This window comes from Diorhabda sublineata, chromosome 7 (assembly GCF_026230105.1).
Source record: "Diorhabda sublineata isolate icDioSubl1.1 chromosome 7, icDioSubl1.1, whole genome shotgun sequence".
NCBI classification, from domain to species: Eukaryota; Metazoa; Arthropoda; class Insecta; order Coleoptera; family Chrysomelidae; genus Diorhabda; species Diorhabda sublineata.
In genome coordinates, this window is record NC_079480.1 from 25,217,691 (window position 1) to 25,243,265 (window position 25,575).

General features: G+C 32.8%; 1 protein-coding gene across 9 annotated transcripts in view; it reads left to right on the forward strand.

The window, feature by feature from the left end:
- LOC130446940 (teneurin-a) overlaps positions 1-25,575 on the forward strand; it is a 556,419-nt gene that overhangs the window by 504,768 nt on the left and 26,076 nt on the right. For all 9 annotated transcript variants that reach the window (XM_056783483.1, XM_056783489.1, XM_056783488.1 and 6 more), the window contains 6 exons: positions 2,655-2,774; positions 14,622-14,792; positions 19,195-19,527; positions 19,584-19,849; positions 22,637-22,889; positions 23,815-23,956. In XM_056783483.1, coding sequence (XP_056639461.1) covers positions 2,655-2,774; positions 14,622-14,792; positions 19,195-19,527; positions 19,584-19,849; positions 22,637-22,889; positions 23,815-23,956 — 1,285 coding nt within the window. The remainder of the gene's footprint in view (positions 1-2,654; positions 2,775-14,621; positions 14,793-19,194; positions 19,528-19,583; positions 19,850-22,636; positions 22,890-23,814; positions 23,957-25,575) is intronic.

The window sequence follows — 25,575 nt, forward strand, 5'->3', positions numbered from 1 at the left end:
TTTCCATGTTATCTTTGGAGCGTCTATACAAAAACTAGTGGAATTTTGAAACTGAATATTAAGGTTGTCGAGTTCTCTACTAATGATGATAGATGACCTGTTTGTCAAAGATCAACAAGGTAATTGTGAAATAATTTAAAGCGACACCCCTTTTCAAAAACTTATTTAATGACATCAATCTTGTTTGTGTTTATTCATACTGAATGGAGCTCAAGTTTCAAAGCTTGATATCAATTAATGAACATATTAGAGAATCTTCTTTATTAGCTGCTTGAAGTGATCTCCTTTTACTTCTCAATATTGTTAATTCTAATGGGGTAAGTTTTCTTCTTAATATACTGTTACCGAAAAAAATCCAAACGTGTAAGGTACTGTGATCGAGGTGGTTATTCTACCGAATATCGCCTTCAAACACCGTCTTATAGCAACGAATAGTGTAAAAGAGTACTAACCTGCTATAACCTATTCACCAGTTCTGTTTAAATAATCACCAGGTGAATTAGTATTAAAAATAGCACCATATGAAAATGGATTTTCCGTACTCTTCTCTTTCAATACGTGAGTTAAATAAATTGAGTTTTTGTGTGACATTATCAGAAAATTTATTGATAATTCTGTGTTCCTAGAAGTGCACAAATGTGAAGTAATAATTACCTCAAATCTTCAATTAAACCATAAAGCTTCATTGTCATTGTTCAAGTGATACGTTGCGCAACGTATTGTCACTCGTTTTTTGGTGTAAGAAGACATTAAAAACACGGAAATTCATCGGAATTTACGAAACCAAATGGGTAGTGAGTCCTTGAGTCTGCTCTATTTAAATTGTCCTAATCTTTCAGAGATGTCTGCGAAATGAACTGCATGATCGTGAACCGTGAATTAGCATCGCACCAGACAACATTCGTCGCGTAGAACTCATTTTGGAGAATCGTAGTAGGAATTTCGGCAGATCTCGGCATTAGTATTGATAGTTTAAAGTCTATCCACGAATATCTTAATATCGTAAGATAACAGCGCGATGGATTCCTCTACTTTTAAACTTAGAGCAAAAATTCATATGGTTGAAAGTTTACCGAGGCAATTACGAGGCGGAGAGATATGGTTTTTTAACGCAAATCTACATTACAGACAAAACTTGAGTAGACTGTTATACGGAAAGTGAGGGGAAGGAAGAAGAGGCGCCTGTCAAAACGAAGATAACCAGGTCCGCAGAACAACATTCTATGAATGCTTCATATTAGCCTTGCATTCATTTTTCTCCAGGATTCTCGCACTCATACCACGCGTCTCACGCTTAATTCACTATCAGAACTGGGGTGAAAGGTACTCCTATAGTTCGGACTTACCACTCTGCGACTACAATATGTTTGGACTACTGAATAAGATCCTCGGTTTGCCCAAGGAATTCTTCGATTCCAGCATGAAAAAGCTTCCAGAGAGGTGGCAAAAATTGAAATTAGTGAAGGGAATTACCAAGAAAAACATATGTCTTCCTTATAAGTGAGTTTTTTAAGTTTGAGAATGATTTGATGCATTTTGGTACCGCAAAATATTCACTCAAAAATAAACAAACAAACATAGTGATAAAAATAATGTAAAAGCAGAGTTTTTCCAGGTTACCTTCTCAAATATTCACCTCCTCGTGAAACTGTACCTTTATTTCAAGGAATAGATTCTATTCAGATATAAAATATCTTAATCTCCCCAGTCTTCGGATCTGATGGTATATGATTTGATTCAATTGTATGGGTAGAATTTGTTTTTGTTTTCTGTACTGAAGTTTGACTGTTTTCACAAGTAGAATTCACTATAACTTCTGATAGTATATCAATCCTCTTTCTCGTCTGAAATTTGTAGTTTGTCGTAGTGTTTTGCATTATTACTTCACTGTTGCTCCACAACCTAAAGCAACTACCTCTTTGAAGCAGTCAAATTAGAGAGACTCGCAAAAAAATTAAATCATTTGACATCTTTCCAGAGCTGGAACTTGAATTTCACATTTTAATTTCAGTACAATAAATATAAAAAAAATTGTGATTTATAATTAATATTAGGAAATATTACACCCCTTACCAGTCAGTTTACATATTTCTCTAGTTTGTTATTATAGTTTCAAAGATAAAAAAGGATTTGAAAAGTTCTGAATATCAACTTATGATGTCTTCATATTCACTTACACTGTTAATTATATTAATACAACGAAAATAATATTGAATAAAAATAATGATGATTGAAAATAGAAAATTGTTAATTCTGAGAAAATGATCATATAGAAAGTTGTAAGCAACGTTATTTTTTGTCTGTTTTCATTCAGTTTCACTACAAACTATTTCTCCAATATTCATAAACGTGGCCAAACAAATAAAAATACTCAACGTCTTTTGAACACGCAACAACTTATGTCGATATCGTTGAATTGCCAAGCAACTTTTCTAATAAAAAGTTTTCTAATTTTCTAACATAGTTAGAAACATTATTAAAAGCTAGAAAAACAAAGATAAAAATAGGTAAATACTGCAAAATAATATTTTCATTAAAAAAAAGCATTAAATAGTTGATGTGACCAGAAGTTTTGTACTGTATATTTGTCTCTCAATTCATAATTTGTTATCAACGATTTTAATTGATTTCTAATTTTATTTTCTATTAATTAGTCGAGTTGCAGTTATGAGGGGCCAAGTTGTTACTCCGCAAGGCTTAGGAATTATCGGAATTCGAGTCTCAGTTGACCGAGAATCCAGATTTGGATTCACACTAACCAGACAAGGAGGATGGTGAGTATCATTTTCATCATCATTCAAATGAACTTTATTGAATAAATTTATTATTTGACAATAAACATTTATCCACCGTTTATACTTCATATGATATCTATGGTATATTGTCAGATCTCCATTGGCACTACAAATTATTGGATTCAACTTATGAAGACAATATTTACTGTTTCATATTTACTGTGGTGTTTCAGTTTCAATACTGACAGTTCTACTGACTTTCAGTCGTTTGTCTAATCTAGAATCAAAGGAAAATCTGAGCCTTCGCCATAATTTATACAACCGAAATGTTCTATTCGATATACAGGGTGTTCCGGGAATGAGAAGATGACTTGAAAATAATGCTGTGACATAAGAAAACTTCCTGATTCGAGCTATGGGTCTTGAAAGTTGCGAAATAAGAATTTATATCTAAAAATATTTTCTAAATTATACATTCGAACGTTATGAATTTTCAATGGGTGAATGCGTATATCCATGTGGTGGGTTTCACAGAATAAATCATTCTACACTACTATTTGAAGGTCAGAAGTGGTTAACAATCGGTAACTTTCACAAGAAAAACCTATATTTTCAACAAAAAGGTTGTTTTTGGTTAACTTGATAAAATTTATGGCTTAGGAGATACATAGACTTTTAGATCGTTCTGCATGCCAAGGAGACCGTTCGCATAAAGTGACATTCTGAAGAAAATTATCATGAATTTTTATTATTTATCATTTCTAATCGATTGGTTAGCCTACGACTCATCAAATTAAAAAAAATACTACCAATGCTGAAGAGAACAATTTTCTTTAGAGTTGGTATTTTTTTTTAATAAAAAATTCATATACTGCGTGACGATTTACCTTTTTGCTGAAATTATCAAATTTAATCTATTTTTTTCCTTTAGTCTCAGCCTTCGAAGTTTCAATATCGATTATTTCATCTTTTGTATTAATTATATTGTACACACTAACTTCGGAAACTTTTGTCAAAACATCATACTTATATTTATATTTCATTCTTTGACTTCAATTTCTTTCAAACACATTTCTGATCAAAGTTTTTTCTTTGGGTGTTGAATTGTGACGTTTCCGATATAATCACATCGATTTGTCAAAATTCTCTTAATGATCCATGGTGAAAAAACTTTTGAAAAGAAGTAAAGTAGGTTAGAGCTGGAGTGTAAATAAAATCACACCTAGTATCTATAGCTCACGTTCAATAGGAGAAATTATGTTCTTGGATAATCTAGAAAAATATTCTTCCTTAGGACTTCCAAAAAGTTGAGATACTACTTTCAATTTCATTTCAATCAAATGAGAATCTTTACTAGAAACACAGAAGTTTTCGAATTTTTAATTAATATTGTTTATACATTTCACGTACTTTGTACGAAAAAGGGGAAAATAAAATAAGAGAGTGATCATGTCGCCAACGGGGATTAAAGGCGAACATTATAAAGCACAAAGCCGTGACGAGTCGGTCTAGGGTTCTCTTAATTATTGGTAAATTGTTTGACAACAACAAACCTAATTAGAAAATGCCCTAAGAAAAGAACAAAAATACCAAAAAAACAAAAAGTTTGCATGCGACAAGCTGAATAAAATCGAAAAAAGGGAACTTTGAAATTCGATGCTTTGATTTAGGTAATCTTTACTTGTTGTTCATAATGAAAGGTTTGATTATTTTCCAAATCCAACATTCATAAGTACGAGGTGAGAACACAAAATACGATGAATAAGTTATTTCCACTGTAACGTCTTGAAGACAAATTTGAACCTGTTTTAGCAGTTTCTGTTATGTAACATAATTTATGTTTGTTTTGAGATGGAAAAATGCACCTAATGAGCTATCTTTTGGGCTATAATAATGTTGAATACTGCTAGTATGAGTAGTATGACCAATTTACAACTGAAAATGTGTCAATAAATAATGTAGAACTGTTGGGACGTTCCTTGACCAAGAAAACTGATAAAATATGCAAAAACTTAACAAAAATGTTCGTTAAAATAGACGAATTAGTAATGAAGAGCTTACTGAAAAATTTCAAATCTTGTACGGGCCAGTAGCTTTTTTTCTCAACATGACTTTGAGTTGTGTCATCTCCAAAATGTCCAAAAGGTATTCTACACTAAATAAAAGCTTTTAAAATAGTTTTTCCAAATATTACCAAGTCCATCCAAGAATGCTTGCCTTGAGAATTATATGAAAAAGTCCACCCAAACTTTATCCTTAGTATGTCCAACCCGTGTTTGATCCAGATAGTAATATTTCTATTTTCTTCACGAAATTTATCATTTTTTCCAAGGTATTCCCGTCTACTACAGTTTTCTAATAAGGAACTGTTCCTTTCTCGTTTATTGTATTGAAATCCCATCACTTTTGATTGATTATAAAATTATGATCTCTTGAAATCCGGCAAGTCCTTATCTTCATTAACATCTCAGAACTCAGAACTTTATCCACTGTAGGTAACTAATTTTGAAAGAAAAAATTGAGCACAATTGTTCTGATGACGCTTCCTTGATGGATACTTTTTTGAATTAGCCACTGAATGATTAGCTCTGTACTCACGAAGGAATCGGTAGATATTTGAAAAAGATACGGAGGAGATTCAACATTGCATCAATGAAATTCATCCACATTGATTCAGAATGGTCATGAAAAATTTCGTCAAACGAGTGTGTATGTGTATGCAAAGCCGTAGAGACCATTTGTCTAATGTGTTATTTCATAAATATTCCTGTCCTATGTACTTAATAATTCAATAAAAAATTACAATCAAAAGACTACAAACTGTGTTTCCTGTTTAATTCAAATCTTGCGTTAATTTTGACACATTCATTATAATGATTGCAGCTACATTGTTGTCAGGTCTTCCAATATTCAAGTATTGAAACTTGTTTTCGCTTGCCTATTTCCATAATTTTCCAACTGAATATTCTCTTTCCTACATAATGCTACAATCCCGAATCTTTCTTTCAATTAATTTTCAACCAATCAAAACGTTCATATTAGTTATGTTACCATTATACGAGGGCAGCTTCACGAAGTAGTGACTTGACAGATATTGACAACACTTTCTCTATCGTGATTATATGGTGAGTTTCCGCTATATATCTTATGTCATCTGTCAAAATGTCACATGAATCTGGTAGATAGATTAGTTTTTCACGTAGAAGAAAACTTATCTGAAAAACCGGGAAAAGTTGAGAGAATATTATTTTGGAAGTCCTTCGTCTTATGAAATGATTTGTAATTGGGTCTCTGCTTTTAAAAGTGGACATATGAACACGGATGATGCTCAACGTCTCAAACTATCTTCAAAAGGTACACATTATAGATAGTTAGCTCACCTTAGTCACCGACATGACAGCCACGGGGTTCATTATTCATACGTATCAAGTACAGTAAGTGACTTTATATATTCAAATTCTGGTACCTAAACTACTTTCTGCAGCATTATCTGATTTATAAAGAATGTGTTTCGATATAATCCATTGAAGAAAAGGCTTAAATCATAAGAAATCATCCAACATAAACCTTCTAGATTGCCATTGGCTTTGCAATATCAAACGTCAATGCTCACAAATACAGTGTTGCCACAAGTCTTTAACGCCATTATTCGATTGTAGAAACTTAAAAGGCAACCTTCTTATATAATTGAAGCACGAAGAGTGAGAAAGGTAGAACAACAGAAGATAGATAAGTAAATCGAAGGTGAAAAAAGAGGAGGAAGCCCAAAGGAAAAGTAGTTTCAAAAAGTTAGAAGAGATTTGAAAAAGTTGGGAGTGAGGGACTGACAAAATTAAAATAAAAAGTGAAATATTTCGAAGCCTATAGAGAAATATATTGAAATAACTTGGATAGTTAAATATTGATTAGGATATCGGTATTATTAGAGGATTCTCAGATACTTAATTTAGAGTTTAATGAGCTAGCTACGGCATTTATTTGAATATCATTAAAGCTTTTATCATTGGAAATGAAACCATGATGGTAGCTCTTTATCCTATCATCGGAATTATGATATTTTCTATTCATTTATTCTACTAAATATCGTAATCTATAACCTCAAAGATAAACGGTGTGATAAATTTCAACGATGGAATATATCAGTTGTGAAATCGTGTCAATGGATCGAGTCAGATTTACTCTATCGCGGAGTTTTAAAATACAACTTCGTTTGAATATATTGCAAAGAACTTTCGAGAATTGTATAAAACATCCGGTATAGAACTAACTCAACAGCTACTTTACCTAACATCAATTACCAACTTCGACTAACGCTCAGAATCGACTTATTTCAGAATAGTGTTCTCGCAGGAAATCAGTTCCTAAATATAAGATGAAACTTTTAGATTTACTCCAGAAAGTTTAAATGATATTCTCCACATGAAAGTTTCGTTACGTAACGTCACCCGTAACTGCATAAATTTAATTATTTTAGCAATATTGGACAATTAAAAATACAAAACGAATACGAGAAAGTGAATTTAATTACAACTTTTGGTACGAACATACGCAAAACAAGACTGTGAATAGTTTTTATACAAAATATTGACTAAGTTGGACTTTCTGGAACGATTGGTGATATTAATACTGAATATACTGTTTACATCACCACTACACCAACTGTTTACTTTGTGGTGATGTAAACAGTGTGTTCAGCATAGAACAAAGGTCACTGACCTGACATAATCCAACTTAAAGCAGCATTTGCAAGACCTATTCGACAGGCAAAGGAGGCTCATGAACACCGAAATCGTCTGCAGATACCCTGAGCTTCAGTTTATCGGGACTTTTATCGAAACGCGCGTGAGACAGTGTTATTGTGAGTGTTGTGAGACAGTATATTCAGTAACAAAGTAACTTATCATAATTAACGGCTTAATATTATTACCTTGAACTAAATGGAGGCGCCTCGGCTCGTCTGCGAACGTCTCTCATAAGGTTTTGATTTCATGAACATCTGTTCCGCATAATTTTGTTAAAATTCTACACTGTAATTCTCCCTTATTTTCCGTTTGTCATTTTCCATCATAAATTTTGCGAGATAAAAGTGCCCAAAAGTCTTAAATCTGACGATCTTGGGGTATGTATGTGTGTGAAAGGCTTGAGAACAACGACAGAATTTTTCGATGATTCTAAATATTTATTTTAATATCCTCGATAGAATTTACCGTTTGTTCGTTATGTCTGCTTAAAGGGTGTGTGAGGTTCAAAAGTAACAGGTCTTTATTCTAAGTATACTTGCTGAGTGAAATTTTGAAGTTGTGTATAATTTGAGATCCGTGAAGCGGAATCCCAGGGTTTTTGCCAGAATACGTACATTTTATCTTTCAATGAATTAATCGCATCTTTTCCTGTATATACGTGAGAAAAAACTCCTTAAAGTACTGAATCTTGTGCTAATCAATCAGCATTTTCATCACCATCTATTCCAATACTTCCTTTAACTCAAATAAATGGTCAAACTCAAATTAAATAATATAGGACATTTCACTTTTTTCGAAATTAGTTATAGCATACAGTGCTGATCTAGAGTCAAATAGAATCACTCCTGTCTGTTTCATTTGACTTCAACCACGAAAGACCGTCAAAGACAGCATACAGCTCTGTAGAACATACGCTAGATATACAGGATAATCTAATTCGTGAATATTGCTTTGTATTCATTCAACTCCATCCCTCGTCATAGATCCATCAGTGGATCCATTCTCTTCCCAGCAATTTTTGAACAAGATTGAGTTAATCCGAGTAAATTAGGGATTATGATCTTGTGGACTTCAGATACTGCTTATAAGGAATATTAAATATTGATAAATTTCTGTTGACTTTGTATATATTGTTGAATTTATTGGTTTGAATGAAGGCTTGAGGTAAATTGGGGTGATTATCTTGTTTGATCGTTTTTAACGCGATGTTAATGTACGAAATCTACTGATTTAATGAGCAGTTGTTGATAAACCTAATCTATAGGTCCTTCTCTTACTACTTGATTTCTAAATTGGCAAGTTTTAATTATATTTAACAATGATTCCTTCATCCGAAAAATTATCCAAATCAGTTGATGAGACTATCTTAGTATACGGGCTCTAAATATTTTTAATAATTTTTTGCTAATTGTCGCGACAAGGTACTCTTTGAAGTATGATATTGAAGTACCTATTTTCTTACGAAACCTTGATTCTAGCTTTTGCCCTTTTTACCAGTTGCTCTGCTTTTTCTCGGCTAAAAATTAGTAGAAATCCTCCCTAAATGTGACATTTACCAGTATCATAATTTCAACTAATTGTTACGTAAGCTGGAATAAAATAAAGATGAAATTTTCCTCTGATTTTACTCAAAACTGAGATTAACAGTGGAAGCTGATGAACTGAACTTCCACAGCTTTGCTCTATTCTAGTTCAAGTGGCGCTGCGCTGGAAGCTGATCCTACTACACTTCTTTGACATTTTTCAATAAAAAATTACCTTATTTCTGAAGTTGGAAAAAAATTGGAGAGTGATTTAAAGTTTATTAGTATTTAAGATAAACCACGTGAAAAAAAAATCTATACAAATTGTTTTCGATATTGCCCAAAAGGGCCCTAGTTAAACGGTTACGGGTTAAACGGTTACGGGTTAAACGGTGAAGTAATTTTAAGGTTAGATTCATCTACATTTCATTCTACATCAAATTTTGGAATGGAAAAGTGCCATTTATTAACGATCAGTCAACAATAATGAGCTTTTTGATACCGTGTTTTCAGTTTTTAATAAAAAAAACCGGTATATCTATTATTTACTATTCATAAGTTACCAAGTAAAAATAATTTAGAGACACTGAATGACGTTTTCAAGGAACTAGAAATGTGAAACCAAAAAACTTGAATTCTGATAGACCACAAGAGCAACAAGATTAATTAATGAAGGAATCATTTTGAATTTAGTTGATCAAGATTCAAAAGTTAGCGTGAGGAATATGACAAAGCAAACAAATATATCTACTTCAAGTTCATGGAGGATACTGAAAGAGCAGCAGGTACATCGTTATCATTACAGACAAGTCCAAAAGCTCTTGCTGGAAGATATACCAGCTAGAGTGGATTTTTATCATTACAAGAAATGACAGACCTCAATTCATATTTTTTGAAATGTATTTTTCCACGAAACAAGGTACGTTAGTGTTATGAGAATCAGCAAATCAAAAGAGTATCTCATTACTAACATTTATCTGAAGTTAAAGTTGGGTAACAAATTGATGAGCTATCACATTCTACCTAGAAACAGTGTTATGTACTCGTACCTAGAGTCGAGATATTAGAAGATTCAAGATCTTCCTTCTTCATTCCTGATCGAGCTCCCCCGCTCTTTAAAGGAAGATGTTGTAACCACTTTCTCAATCGATGGATTGGCCTCCTTGGTCAAGCGACTATAATTCTTTGAGCTACATGATCTAGCCGTATCTCAAGGAAACAGTCTATGCTATAGGGGAAAATTCACGAATTAAAAGGTAGAATTTAACGTGAATAATGATCTCATAGCAGATCTCACAACATAACCGAAATTTTCACCAATAAATCTAATTTTAAATAAGTTATGGTCAATACTGATACGAGCCGTGTAACTGGCGCCCTCTATGAGGATCAGATATGAGAGCAAATTCATAAGATGTATCAACTTACAAAACATATTTGCATATAATGTATCAGTAGTTTTGGCAAAATCTCGAAAAATCTATCTTTCCTAGAGTCTCCCTTTTTTAAACATAAATTAATAGGGAAGATAAAGTAATTCATTGGTAGAAAATTTCATGATCAAATGAGACAATATAGTTGGAGGCGTACAGTTTAATTTGCAATTAAAACAGCTGCCAAATGAATAAATTATTAAATGGAGGAGGAAAAAACATCTAGACCGGAGATTTATACTATCTGGCGACTTTTCTCGTCGAGATGTCTTCTCCAATTTTAGAATTTTTTTCTCAAAAGCTCGTCAAATCAATTGAACTCCATAAGTCGTGTCATTAACAAATAATTTAAACGGCAATTATTCTAGAAATCTAATTAGGATTATTATATAATTATAATACAAAAAACGTGACGCTACTGTTGAGTAAGCATTATTTATCCATTCAGCATGTTAAGTCCCGGGAGGTCAACGAACTACCAGTTGTAAATTTTCCTGTTTATTGCGGAATATTGCACCAGGAACATGGCATTACGTGTATTACCTTAAAGCACTGTCTACTATTTAACTGTACAATATGCTCTTTTCAGTTGATGTGTGTATGCTTTGAATATTAGTCTTGAGGGAACTGAATTGTTTTATGTTGAGATATGATCATGTGCTTGTAATTTAATATGATTCGGATTTCGTACCAGTGAAGTACACCAATAACAAATAGACTGATGTATTTTGGAAAGTTTTTATCCAAACGCCATTAGAACAAGACATTCTTCAATAAAAGTCTGAGATGAGACTTTTTGACATCGATTTTGCCCTACTTTGAGCAATCAAGGATCAGGATTAATAAATGTCTTTGTGCATCCTTTAAATGCGCAGTCCGAGATTTGCAAAATTGAGATGCAATGATGAACACATCTGTACATTAAATACTAATAGTAAATTGAAATATAAAGCTTAAAATGGAATACGCTTCAATAACTATGCGAAACACGAGTTAGTAATAAAAGAAAATGAGTTTTCATGAAACACAGTTTAAAAACACTAAGAAAAACGCTGGAATAGAGTATGCCGCTTATTATTATTGTACTTCCATCAATTTTTACAAAAAAGCTAGCGAAATGGGTCCTTAGGCCAACCCTGTTCAGCTAGAATGGAATTATAAAATTCGGCGAACTCGTGCGCGCGCCTTATGTATTTTATAAATGGCGGACGCGCCTTTGAAGAACTTTTTATCACAGTATTTCTTTTGAATAATTTCTAAAAAACTGTATTTATTCATTTCTTGTTATTCTTTTCCTTCTAAAACTTTGTAGAATTCTATTTGTGATATATAAATTAGTTAAAGTTATGAGTTGATTCCAATATTGTTGTAAGCCCCTTTCTTCATATTCTTCATTCCACAGTTTCTAAGTTATTTTTTCCAGACTCAATGGATATGAGAATGTCTTGTTGGTATTGGTATCTTGAATATAAAAATCAAATAGTAATACTTGATCTGAGCTCCCATTAGTCGATTTCTCGTCCATATCAATATTACAGAATGAAGTTGGTCAGATAATCTGACTGTGTGATAATCTCGAGCATTTCCCTAGTCCATTGAAATGTTATATGGGCCGAACATTTTTTAGAGGACGCAATTTTATCTATGGAACATATAGAGGAGGTCAATACAACCTTAACCCTAAGTTTTTGGGGTTGCCATCCTTGTTCTCTGGCCGACATCTTGGAAAAATGTGTAAAAACACGTTTTTCGCGATATCTCGGAAACTATCAATCTTTAAAAAAATTTATGCAGATATATTTTGTAGCAAATTGCTTTGCCTACAATTATATTTATGTAACTTCTTGTCATAAATCCAAAACTCAAAAAGTTATGAGCAAAAAAGTGAAAACATTTCATCAAAAATTTCCTTTTTTGAGTTATAGCTTTTTACTATTGATTTTACCATAAAATTTTGTGAAAACAATATTGTAACGGATCTCTCCACGAAGACTTTCTTCCACAATTTTTTCAAATTCCATCCATTTTAAACGCTTCTCCAGCGCTCCAAAGTTATCCGGGTTCGTCAATGGTCGTGACAACCCGGTCAAAACGAAATGTTCACCTGACTGTTTTTTTTATTGTTAACCTATTTTTGATATTTTTTTTTCCAATCCCTACAATTTAACTTATTTTTTACTAACTCTGTTGAGATAATCTTCGAAATAATTATATTATCAATCAGTTATTAGCTATTCTATTCTACTCTTCTTCTTTGGTCTAGGCTGTAGCTAAAATCTAATTCAAGGTTTGGGGAATGACATGAATTGAAGCTAAAGTCATCGTTGCCAGTTCTTCTTCAAATTCTTTTTGTTCCATTGAATTTGGTTATTTCTATAATGTTGGTACAGGTTTCTCCAGAACAATTGAGGCCTGCTTTCTCACATACAAATGTTTCCGTGCTTTTTCCAGCCCCAATCTTCAGATTTATAGTATTTTCCAAACCAAGATTGGACCTGAAACAGTTGAACCTTCGAGTTAATTTGTCCCCAAACGGTAACTCGGCTCGTTTCTACCTTCTTAACATTCTTGAAAACGTACACTCTTCTTAGCAATTATTGTAATAAATAATAATTCTCTAATTTCTGTAGTAAGGAAAAGAGTGAAATTGAAGAATATGAAAACAAAATACGAAAATAGGTTTACAAGAAAAAACCGGGTTGTCATGAGCATTGACGAACCCGGTCAACTTTGAAGTGCTGTAACAGCGTTTCAATTGTATGGATTTAGAAAAAAATTATAGAGGAAAATCTTCATGAAGAGATCCTCTACAAAATTGTTCTGTTATATTTATTTTGTAAAATCGATAGAAAAAAATTTTTGGTGAAGTTTTTTCGCTCACAACTTTTTAAATTTTGGATTTATAGCTCAAAGTTGTAAAATATGTCTGTACAAATTTTTTGTAAGATTTATAGTTTCCGATGAATCGCGAAAAATGTGTTTCCACCCACCAGACAGTGACTGGGGGACAAGAGCGGCAACCCCACAAGCTTGGGGTGAAGCTTGTATTGACCTCCCTAGATATCCCGTAAATAAAATTGCGTCCTCTAAAAAATGTACAGTTTGGCCCTCATTTCAATGGACTATATTACGTAAAGCTAAGCTACCAAATATTGTTTTGCATATAAATACGCAAAAAACTTCGATTTCTTTTACTGGATTTGTTTATTCAGGTTTTAGATAAAAATATGGGATTGAGGACTATATTATGCTGTGATAAACTTTTGTAAATTACGTATAATAATATAAATGCGAAATAAGAGCGTATAAAGATTATTTTTGTTGAAATATTTGAGTGAAATAGCGTGGGCGAGGAATATTGAACAACGAGTAGCTTCTGAGATTTTTGAATGTACAAAATTTACTTTTACATACAATAGACTAAAATTAAATTGTATTGTGATGGTAAATAAACCTTGCAATAATATTTACCTAGATATAGAACCGCTATTAGTGAAATCCCTTCTACGATGTGTTGTAATTGGAGCTATTGAAAAATTTATATGAAATTTAATTGAACATAATGTGAATCGGCTTTTATTCGATAAAATACCTGCTTCTTTTCTATCAAATAGATTTTTGTAGCACTGAGAACCATTATTGTTACGAAATAACACACTGTATGAAATATGGAAACCCAATACATTGGTGTCATATTTGTCTCTAGCTCCTTTTCATATTCATCATCGAAATATAATGCTCCATATCCACAGTTCCTTATTATTGATGAAAATTATGTTGAAAATTAGAATAAAGAATATTTATAATAATAAAATTATTAGAGAAACTTGATTTTCTTTTTTGTTTTTGGAACGAAAAATAACTCTTCTTTTCTGTATCCGACACCAATGTAAATTTCTTTTTAACATTTATCAGTTGGATAAATTTAATCACACAGTGCATTTTTCATCCTAATTCATCCACACTTCACTAAACACTATACAAAATTGCGTAATTTAATCTTTAGAATCTGCACTATTCACTAATTTAATTTCACTTATTATTTTTCCCCCTAAACACGCTAATTTCGTTGGGAAAACAGAAATCCATATAAAATTCTTATATCTCAAAATACCTCAAAAAAATAATTATTAGAAATAGTATTGTTTGCATATTCCAAAACATATTATATAAACAATTTCTTTCTAGGTTCGACGTCTTGGTTAATGGAGGTGGCGCCGTCACGCTACAATTTCAGAGATCTCCATTTAGACCTAGAACTATTACGGTTTTCGTCCCATGGAATCAGATAATCGTTCTGCCTCCAGTCCATATGCAATTAAGTGAAGACACGGAAGTATCTCATATTCCACAAAAAAGGTTAGTAATACATATATGTCAAATATACAGTGTGAACATTAAAAACTTTTTTGTTATAATCAGATATGGGACGAGTTAATATTTAGATGGCAGAATTAAAATTTAATGGTATTGTTGATTGAAATTATCAATTTTTAATTGTTAACTCATCTTGTGTCACGGCTAAAATGTTAAAGAAATAAAAATTAAAACGATACGTATTTTGTGAGAAAATAACGAGATATTAGTTTGTACATGTAAGTACTTAAAACCCGCACTAAGGACAAATCTTTTCTAAGAATACGACAGGTATGCTTAGAAATTAAAATTCACCGTAGAGGATCAAAAGTGGATCAGTTTATGAGCTTCAAGTATCTCGATGTCAATGTTATCAGTAGCAGAAACTCATCAAAAAAACTTAGGAGCTGGGTGACAAAGGAAACTATAATATAGGGTTTTCTAAGTTGAAAAACTTGTAGAAACTAGCATATATCAATTAAGAGTAGAGTATGAATCTAAGAAATTTATGTTAAACCTATCATGACGTAAGCTGATAAGAACAACCGTCGTTACTAACAATAACAGCAATGTTTTGCTAAACAACCAGAGAAGCAACGATATAACACAAATCGAAGACGTTATTAGTTGGGTCAATAATAAAAGAAGAGTCTGGAGAAATCATGACACGAAATGATTCAATGGACAGGATTGTCAACGACTTTCTTGTAGCAACAGGAATGTATCCAAGTGGTCCAACAAGATGATAAAACAGAAGGACTTCAGGAATCAGACCTAGTTGTTATGGTTTACGAAATAACCAGAGAACCAACGATATAACACAAATTGAAGACGTTAGTAGTTGGGTTTATGGTGGAAGAAAAATCTGGAGAAATCATGACACGAGATGATTCAATAGACAGGATTGTCAAAGATTTTCTTGCAGTAACAGGAATGTATCCAAGTGCTCCGCCAAGAAAATAATAAAACAGATGGACTTCAGGAATCAGACCTAGTTGTTATGGTTTACGAAACAACCAGAGAAGCAATGATATAAAATAAATCGAAGACGTTATTAGTTGGGTCAATGGTAAAAGAAATGTTTGGAGAAATCATGACACGAAATAATTCAATAGACAGGATTGTCAACGATTTTCTTGTAGTAAGGAATGTAACCATGTGGTCCACCAAGAATATAATAAAACAGGTGGAATCAGATCTAGTTGTTGCTATGTCTCAAAAAAAGGAAAAAGAAGTTTTCATCATCATCGTCATATAGGAGATTAAAAGGCATCTGTCGGTGTTTCAGAAGCTGTGGTTGTGTGAAATGATAAGATCCTCGTACATCGTTTTGTTATTTCCATCTAATTTTGTTGCCAAGAGCTCTTCGTGTTAAGTTCTTCTATTGCAGGTCTTTCTCGATAGTTGATATAGGTCTTCCTGATTTTTTTTTAGTCTCTTCTTTTATAATTTAATACATGTCTGCTTATGTTTATTGCTGCTTTTTGCCTATTATATTTTCTTCAGTTTTTTCAAGTGTTCAATGCTTATCTGTTTTACTCTAAAAATTTCGCATATAACTCTTAGGCGTCAGTGGATGAATCCCTGAATTATCTAGAACAACGTTCTGATATATTTCCAAGTTTTGGACCCTATTATAAACTAATTCTGTCTGTTTAAGTAGTAGTTATTCCAAGAATTATCCATAAATGAAACTTCCATTGCCATCCATTGATGATACATGGTGTTTTGTAATTCATAGCTTGAAATGTTTTAAAACTATAATATGTCATAGCTATGTTATTAATATGAATATTTTTTGGGAATTCGAATGGTCTCTATTTGGAAAAATTCCAAATTCAGTAGCGTAAAAACTTCATATGAATATGAATAAATGTAGCTCTAAAATAAACATTTGACATTTTGTTTAGTAGTAGAGTTTTCAATCGCTTGAAACCTTTAGCTTTCACATGTATCTCTTCAATCGAAATTAATGACACCGTTTATAAGTGAAACAATTCTTAAATTCCGAATTCTAGTTGTGAAAAAATATATATCTACATCCATTCGTTTCAAATATACTTACTTATCAATTTTTTTATGATTATACCTACAGAATCGATCACAAGAATACCTAATATCCAAAGGGTGATTCACATAATAATTAATTATGTAGTACTCTCAAAATTAATAGATAATTTGCAATGTACCATCAAACCCTAATCATTTGTCAAGGAGTTCACTAATCAATGAAATTATTAACTAGTATTAAGATGAATATCACTATGTATCTATACAATATCCATATTATCCCTTGGAAGCGTCAACTAAAATGTCGGTTGAAAAATTAAAGTGACTTATTTTAGACGTAAACATTATCTTAATAATGATCTACTACTCTATCACTTCACTTCAAAATGTCTTTGACTATTTTTTAAGAGGTTACCACATATAGTTTGTGTATCAGTAATGAAATTAATGACAAAGAGATAGATTAATTAATTATGAAACCACTTAATATGATCCCAATATACGTAGAAGGCTTATCATATGCAGACGACGTTATAGTTGTTGAAAAAAATCACAATAAATTTGGATGGAATAGATAGAAAAGCTTCAAATGGAAATTAACATAGAAAAAGGAGATATAAAGTCTGATATTATAAGAAAAGCAACAAATATATATTTAGTTTAGGATAGAACGGTATTCAATAAAGAGGAAATAAGAAGGAATTGACACTAAGGTAGATAACTAACAATAAAATGGAAAGTAAAGTAAACGCAATCGATATGAAGTAACTACGTCAAAATGGATAGAAAAATCTTAAACTGGTTTGGACATTTAACAAGGATGCAACTAGATAGATTAAAAAAACGAATTTGTAAATCAGAAACTAAGAAAGAGGAGGAGGGACAGACCAGGAAAAACATGAAACGACAAATAGCAGATATATGAAAACAAAGGCAGCAGACAATAAATCAAATGATAATTTCTGGCAGATGGCAGAAAAAGATGAAGGAAATGGGCAAATGGATAATGAATAGAGGCCCTGGAGAGGGGGCAAAGAGGAAAAACAAGGAGGGAGTACTTCACTGTAGATTCTCCATTAGACCCTGAACACCTTATATATGTTGTTTATTTAAAATAAGGATCCCTGTACTCTGTTATTTGGTTTTTAGACTTATATATAAAAAGTTATTGCACTGCATTCTTAACACCTCCTTTGGATTCAAATTTTGTCTCACACAAAAATGTCGCCATGGATCTGAAAAAATAGTAATCTGACAATGCAAGATCCGAACTAAATAGGCACTGGATACCCTAGGAATTCAATACCACCAAGTTCTTCGATCCAATTTCACGTAACTTTCGCGTAACTCATACATTTAGGTACATCAGATGTCCAATATATACCTTCGCATTCATAGTTCGATCATCTGGAATGATTTCGATGGACCCTAAACCTCTATAATTCCACCAGACAAGACTTTCCGCTAGAGTTGATCTCTCTTTGCAACGAACTCCTTTGTCTAACCACAGATTTCCTATGTTAGGTTGATTTCATCCAATAAAATAGCGACGCTTTTTGGAATCTGCTGCTAGGTTTGTTTTTAATCCCTTGTAACCTCAATATCACAAGCGGGTGGACAACTTGAACGCGCACTATCTTCAAGTATCAAATCTCCACTATTCAAACGATTAGACCAACAAGATCAGTCGTGGAAGATTATAAAACATTTTCAATATCATTTTTCTACTTTAAATAGATAAACTTTACAGTAGAAGTAAAACGTGAAAGCGTTTTTCTGTCTTCTTCTTCTAACTGTTAGAAATAATATAAAAACAATTTCTTTTATGCATTTTTTTATTATCGGGAAGAATCAGAAGTCATATGTTGCCAAATCTGGTGTGTAAGATTGCTAGAATCAACAGTGATGTAAAATATGCTGTGTTGTTATGAAGAAAATATTTTGAGTTCGAAAAACGACTTTAACTGACTCATTTCTACTTTCAAAGTGTAAATATCACAGTCTTCAAAGCTTCTAAAATATAACCATAGATATATTTCGATATTTTCGACAGTTTTCCACTTAAAACTAATTTCTTTGTTCTAGATTCAAATCATTGTTTATATTTTAGCTTAATAATTGAAATGGGTGCTATAAATGATAAATAAAGATTGTTTTTCCATCATAACTGATAGAAATAACTCTCTAACTTGCGACCTTAAAACTAGACCATGAAGAGAAAGAGGTTCTAGTTTACTATCAGCAACTTGAGACTCATTTGTATAAAGATTCTGTAATCTGTAAACTGTAATATCTCAAATAATTTCTTTTCTTACAACACATCACAAACTGTATTTTATTATCAAGAAATTGTACAAATTCTGCTAATAATTTTGAATCTTACTCCTAATTCTAGTTTTCTGGCACGAAACCCGGCCCTTAACTTTCCCGGCGTATCCAGGAATTTCTTTGGTCAAAACGGGGCCCTACCTCTTACCTGCGAAGAACATGACGCCGAATTACTCACTCCAATCATAACTGGAACGTGGATGCCTGAGGCAGTCGGCGGTATGCAAGGCAAAAGTGTCGTTTTTGCCGAAACACAAATAATTCAAGAATCGATCACTATACCGGGCTCCGATTTGCACCTTCTCTACCAAAGCTGCCAAGCCACGGGATACTTAAGTGTCATCTACATGAAATTAACCGGACCAAAAATACCAAGTTCTTTAACGCATGTACACGTCAGGTAAGTTTCGGAATATATAATTTTTCTATCATTATATTCATCATTAAAATTTTTAGAGTCGAAGTAGAAGGTTCACTACATACGAAAACTTATGAAGCTGATCCAAATCTACTACATACGTTTGCATGGAACAAACGTAACGTCTACAAACAAAAAGTATATGGAATCGTGCAAGCGAAAGTTTCCATAGGATATCAACATAGTACTTGCTTAGAACCAGTATGGGAAACGCAAACAGTTGATATAAAAGGATTCGATGTCGATATATCAGACATAGGTGGTTGGGGATTGGATATCCATCACCATTACAATTTCCATGAAGGTAAAAAAGTTTTATTGGTACAGAAACACTTGTCAAATCATAGCTTCTGTTAATTACTCATTTACGAAAAATTATGTCCGGCAAGTGATTTCCATTTTGGGCAATACATTGTTGTAGCCTTTGACGGAAACTGGCCTTAATTCTTTGCAGCATGTCTACATCAATCTGGGTGACGTGTCGACGATTTGTGATCTTTAGGTTCTCCAAAGTACGCGCTTTATTGTTATACACACGCGATTTCAAAAACCCCCACAGAAAAAAATCACAAATACTCAAGTCGGGAGACCGAGGGAACCAAGGAATGTCAACGAATCTGGAAAAGATCCGTTTCGGGAACAAATCACGGAGAACAGCCATTATTGCCCTCGCTGTGTGCGCTGTGGCCCCATCCTGTTAGAATATTAAATGTGGAAAATCAATTCCTCGGTTTCGTAACTCGGGGATGAAAAACTTATTGAACATTGCAATGTAGGGCAGCGTAATTTACTTAAAAAAAAACGATCCAAGTAAACCAATTTTTCCTACTGTCACCTTTGGGCTATGAAGTGATCTATCGTGAAGCTGATGTGGGTTTCTTTCTGCCAAATACCGGAAATTTTGTTTGTCGATGAAGCCATTCAGATGAAAATGGGCTTCGTTACTAACAATATCAAATTTTCTTCAAAAACGGTAAGCATTTGTCGACAAAATTGTAATCGCTGCTGGAAATTTCGCTCTTTCAACTGCTGCACGACGGCAAAAATAAACCTATATATTAAAAAATGGAGATTTAGAATATGAAAACGGATATGAGAAGGATAAATTTTAATTAATATGACCCAATGTAGGGTGTTTAGAAGAGTAGGTAATGAGAAAAAACTTTATCAACCAGCAAGATAAGACTTTGAATACCTGGGAATGACAAGTAAACGGGACGAATACGAATTGGAAGAATTCTACAAGAGATTGGCAAGAAGCAATGAAACAATTGGAGCTCTAGAAAATCTATTAATGTTCAAAGATATCTCAAGGATAGCGAAGCTAAGAAGTCACAAGAAAGTTATACAAACTACGGTGTTGTGATATAGTGAATGCTGGGTCGTGGATAAGAAAAAGGAAAACAGGCTAAATGCATGGGGAAAGAATAAAGGGATGCGAGTGGAACAGGATATGCGGATATTTAAGGCTATATGGTCAGGCAGAGCTCGGATAAAGTAGTAAAGACAAAAAGATTGCGTTGATTGGGGCATGTAGCCAGAATGGAAGAGAAAAGTTGAGTGGAAAGAGCCTTAACAAGTGAAAAAGTCACAAAGAAAAGAATATCCAATTTTTTTCTTCTAGTGGTAACTCAGTTGAATTGTGAAAGTGTTTCGGACAGAATCTCTTTTATTGGTCATCAAGAAAATAATCTAGGCTTGGGAAAACGGACTAAGACATATGCGAGATAACATACAAGAGATTATTCAATGAAGTTCTGTACATCAGACCCTTGTAACATTATAGAAAAACGTACGATTCAATAACTCAAGAAAACAATAATTTTGGTTCAATTCATATGAAAAGTAACTTACTCATTAAAAAATGACTCTGCTTTGATATTTGAGATTCCATAAGGTTACATTTCCCTTTTTCAATTGTACAAAAGGAAAACTAAATCCAGGTTTATCAACATTTCATATTTATATGGTGATGAGTACTTAAATCAACATGATAATTAGAACTGGTTTATTTAATTACATTCTGGAAACTTCTATCTTGAAGAAGGACCTCTATCAATCAATATCAAACAACATTGGAAGTATATTGTATGTCATGAGCTACTTGAATTTGACGAAACAGTCTTCGTCAACAACTGATACGTTGAAGCTGCAAACAACCAGAATTGATCAATAGGAAAAGCGTTCTGAACACACTACACCAACACTAACAGTTATACTGTCTGACGTTTAAATAGTTTACTTCCAGTGTCTGAAGATGATAACTTGGATGTCGAAACGCGCGTCACTTATAGTAGTGGTATGAACGATGTGTTCAGTAGGAATATCACCAACGGTTCCAGAAATTCCAACTTGGGAAATACGATGTATTTCTGAGAAATTAGTTGAGTAGTTTCGAGTCAACCATCTTATAGCCCCGACTGATTTATCACCTTATCATTTACTTCATATTCTGCAAAATTCTCTTAATTATGCAAAGCTTCAAAATAGAGTTACGAAAATCACTTCAATTGGTTCAGTTTTACGCTCTTAAATCTAGAAGTCGACATACAAAAATCATACAAAGATAAAGCCCCGATTATCGATATCCCACGCAGGTGGATGACCTATGCGCGTACGATCTTCAAGCGTCATTCACTTTGAATCAACGATGCGTCGTTTGATCATTTACTTTGTCATTTGCTCGATTCAATTTTACATTTATCGTACTCCATACTATTTATTATAAAAACATACTGTCGTATGATGCCGTCAATAAACAAAGAGAATTATTGGAAGGCAGTGAAACCATTTTACTTTCCATGGAATCAGAGAGTAGTCTTAACAATTTACGTTTAAATTGATGCGTAGGAATTCTCACATAATAAAACATTGTGTAATTCATAGAACGTAAAAAAAGTATTGTACAACCAAATATTTCAGACCAAGAAGATGAAAAATAGAAATTGATTACCACCAAATTGAGAATTGCAAAAAAAACGTGAAAGTAGTATGATATTTACTTTCAAATCGATAATTCTTTAATTCTATATTTTCCTTTCATAATCTGTCAATTTCATGTAGTTGAAACTATATAATCTCCAATTGTCAGGTATCTTACAAAAGGGAGACGGCTCCACTTTACATTTCAAACAATACCCTCGCATGGTACGAGTGATCATGGGAACAGGCCTCCAGAGAGCGCTGAATTGCCCGAGTCAATGCGGGGGTCCGGCCAAAGATGCAAAACTCTTAACACCGGGATCACTGGCGACCGGCCCTGACGGCAGTATCTACGTTGGAGATTTCAATTTGGTCAGGAGGATCACTCCCGAGGGCAATGTATATACGGTGTTGCAATTAAGGTAAGATGTATACGTTTTTGTACGCGATGACAGGTTTATGTAGTCACTAGGGAAGGAAGAGGTTAAGTTTAGGGATTAAATTCTTAGAGTCGCATTTCGGAATAAAGACATAAACTATTATATGAGTTATTAATGAACATCGTGCGGGAGATTTTCATGAATAAATTAATATCGAAAGAAGCTGAGCTTTTTAATGCATTTTAAATCACTGTAACTAGAAAATATTATCGGAATATTTGTACTGGGTCTTCTATATTTATTGATAGGGTGTTCTAATAAACACCAATCTCTCTAAAAATTGAAAAAAAAAGTAGAATACGTCTACTTTGATTTCAAATGGGATACATGTTATCATATGACTTGTTTACGTATTTCTCTTCAAATTTAGTATAGATAACGTCTTCGTCTGATGAGAATCATTCTTCTGAAAGCAAAACTTAAAGAATGGGCAACAGGGATAGGTCGCTATGTGCACTATCTGGTAAATACGATGGGTGGTCAATCAGTTTACAATGTTCTGAAAGAAAAGCACTTTCAGTGTTACAATTTCTTATGTTTACCTCATGAAGTATTAATACGTAATTATCTCTTGAAATCTATGAAATCATCTTTGCCTTTTCGGAGCAGATTCGCGCTTCGGGAGTGTAATAATATAGTCCGAGCCCAAGCGCACTCTTTTTCGAAGTCTTTGAATCATTACAAAATGTATTTCAAATATTAATATATGATTTTTCCGAAAAATCCTTTATCATAACTAGAGTTTCATTTCAAAATATGTATCTTCTAAGATTCCTATGATTTCTGATACAGTTATCATCCAGCTAGCTTAAGAAGCACTCCAGTATCATTGTGAATATTTCGTAATAAAAAAAGGAAGTTTAGGAATGTTAACCATATTCCTAAACTCTATAAATATTTTTTACAGGGCTACACAGGTTGCGTATCAGTATTACTTAACAGTATCTCCTGCAGATGGACGACTTTATGTGTCAGACCCAGAGAAACATCAAATTTTGAAAGTTCTAATGTTGGAACCGGTGCAAGATCCTAGTATAAATAGCGAACCGGTGAGTACCTTATGAAAAGAAAGTGCAATAAAGAATAATACGAAGGCTGCTACCAAAGTCTGAGATAGACAAATAAAAACAAAGATTTATATATTGATATGGCAAATAATTGATATAACAATTATCGAAACATTTTTTCCATTCAGATTGTGTGATTTGTGATTTGGTATAGAAAAACCTTGACCTCGCAATTTTTGATCTGCGGGAATAAGAAATAATTGTTTTGAATGTTCAAAAACCTTTTTGTTTGAACTGATGTGTAAGAACTCGCATTTTAACGGTGGAGAATGATTCGTCTTCTGCGATTAGTTTCCCTGATATTTTTTCGAACAAATCTTTTTGACAGACGAATGTTCATGCAATATTGAATGTATGCGAGTGAAACTAATGCCCAAGTATGTCACAATATTACTATTACAATCTTGCAATATCAATTCACATTTACATTCGTGAAATTTATCCTGGAGCGAAGTGCGACCATAATTGAATTGAGAAAAGCTGAGACTCCATCCCCATTCCCCAGCATTTATTTCAAATTCCTCATATGGTCCGTTTTTTGTTATATAATTTTCCTCTATTGTATTAACTTTTGGGTTACTTGGGTTTTTTTATGTCCTCGTCGAAGTAGATGAATAGCATTTATATACTAATGTTGTATCATAGCTTTTTTCGATCACTCGGGAGACTAAGCTCGATATATTTAGAAGAATATAGAGTATTTAACTGATAATCTTCTATATTGAGTGAATTATAACCAAGTAAGATAAGATGATGTATATAGTCCGTCATAAAGAAGTCACTTGTGTAATAACTATCTGAGAGTTATTCATTGTTATTTTAATGAATTGGTCAGGGTTTTCATATAATACAAATTGTCTTTCCATTAAGTATACATTTTCTTAAATATTTTTTTTTGCCATAATTGGCGACGAGGGAGAAAATTGCACTGTTTAATGTCAAGTAACGATCGGAAAGTACATTTAATGATGATGGAAATCCCTACAAACGTGAAATATGAGAAGCAAATTTACTATACAAGATAATGAGTAGAAGAAATAGTGAAAGGAAGAGACGATTATAGAAAAAAATTTAAAAAATGTTGTATAAAGGTTCAGTCGAATGGTAATTTCAATATAGCTGATTTTTATCCTTGTCTATCACTATAATTTTAACTTGGAAGTAATTAATTAATTTGAGAAAGCTTTCTTTATAAAAGTTGTAGGTGTTGTGTTAATGAAAATATCTTTTTTGTATCCATTTCTCAGTTCATTTTAACATTATATGAAAAAATTATCGAACGTATCGTCTGGCTTAATCCATTAGTTTCAGAAATAGTTTTAGTTTGAGGATATAAATGCAAAAGGTATCTCACTAAAGTTTTTTCAAAATTTCAAACCAATATATCAAAAACAAGTGAAGAAATTAACAGTAACTACTAGAAAACAAAAATAATATCAAGTGCGATACGTTATTTCGCTTAAAACATAAAATGTTGTAGCCCAGTTGGACTATGAATTATAAGTTGAAATAAAATTTTTTTCCCCACGTTTATTTAGTAGTAAACACATTTTTCAGTGATCTTTCTCTCATGTCGTTCAAATATTCTCATTAAAACATCT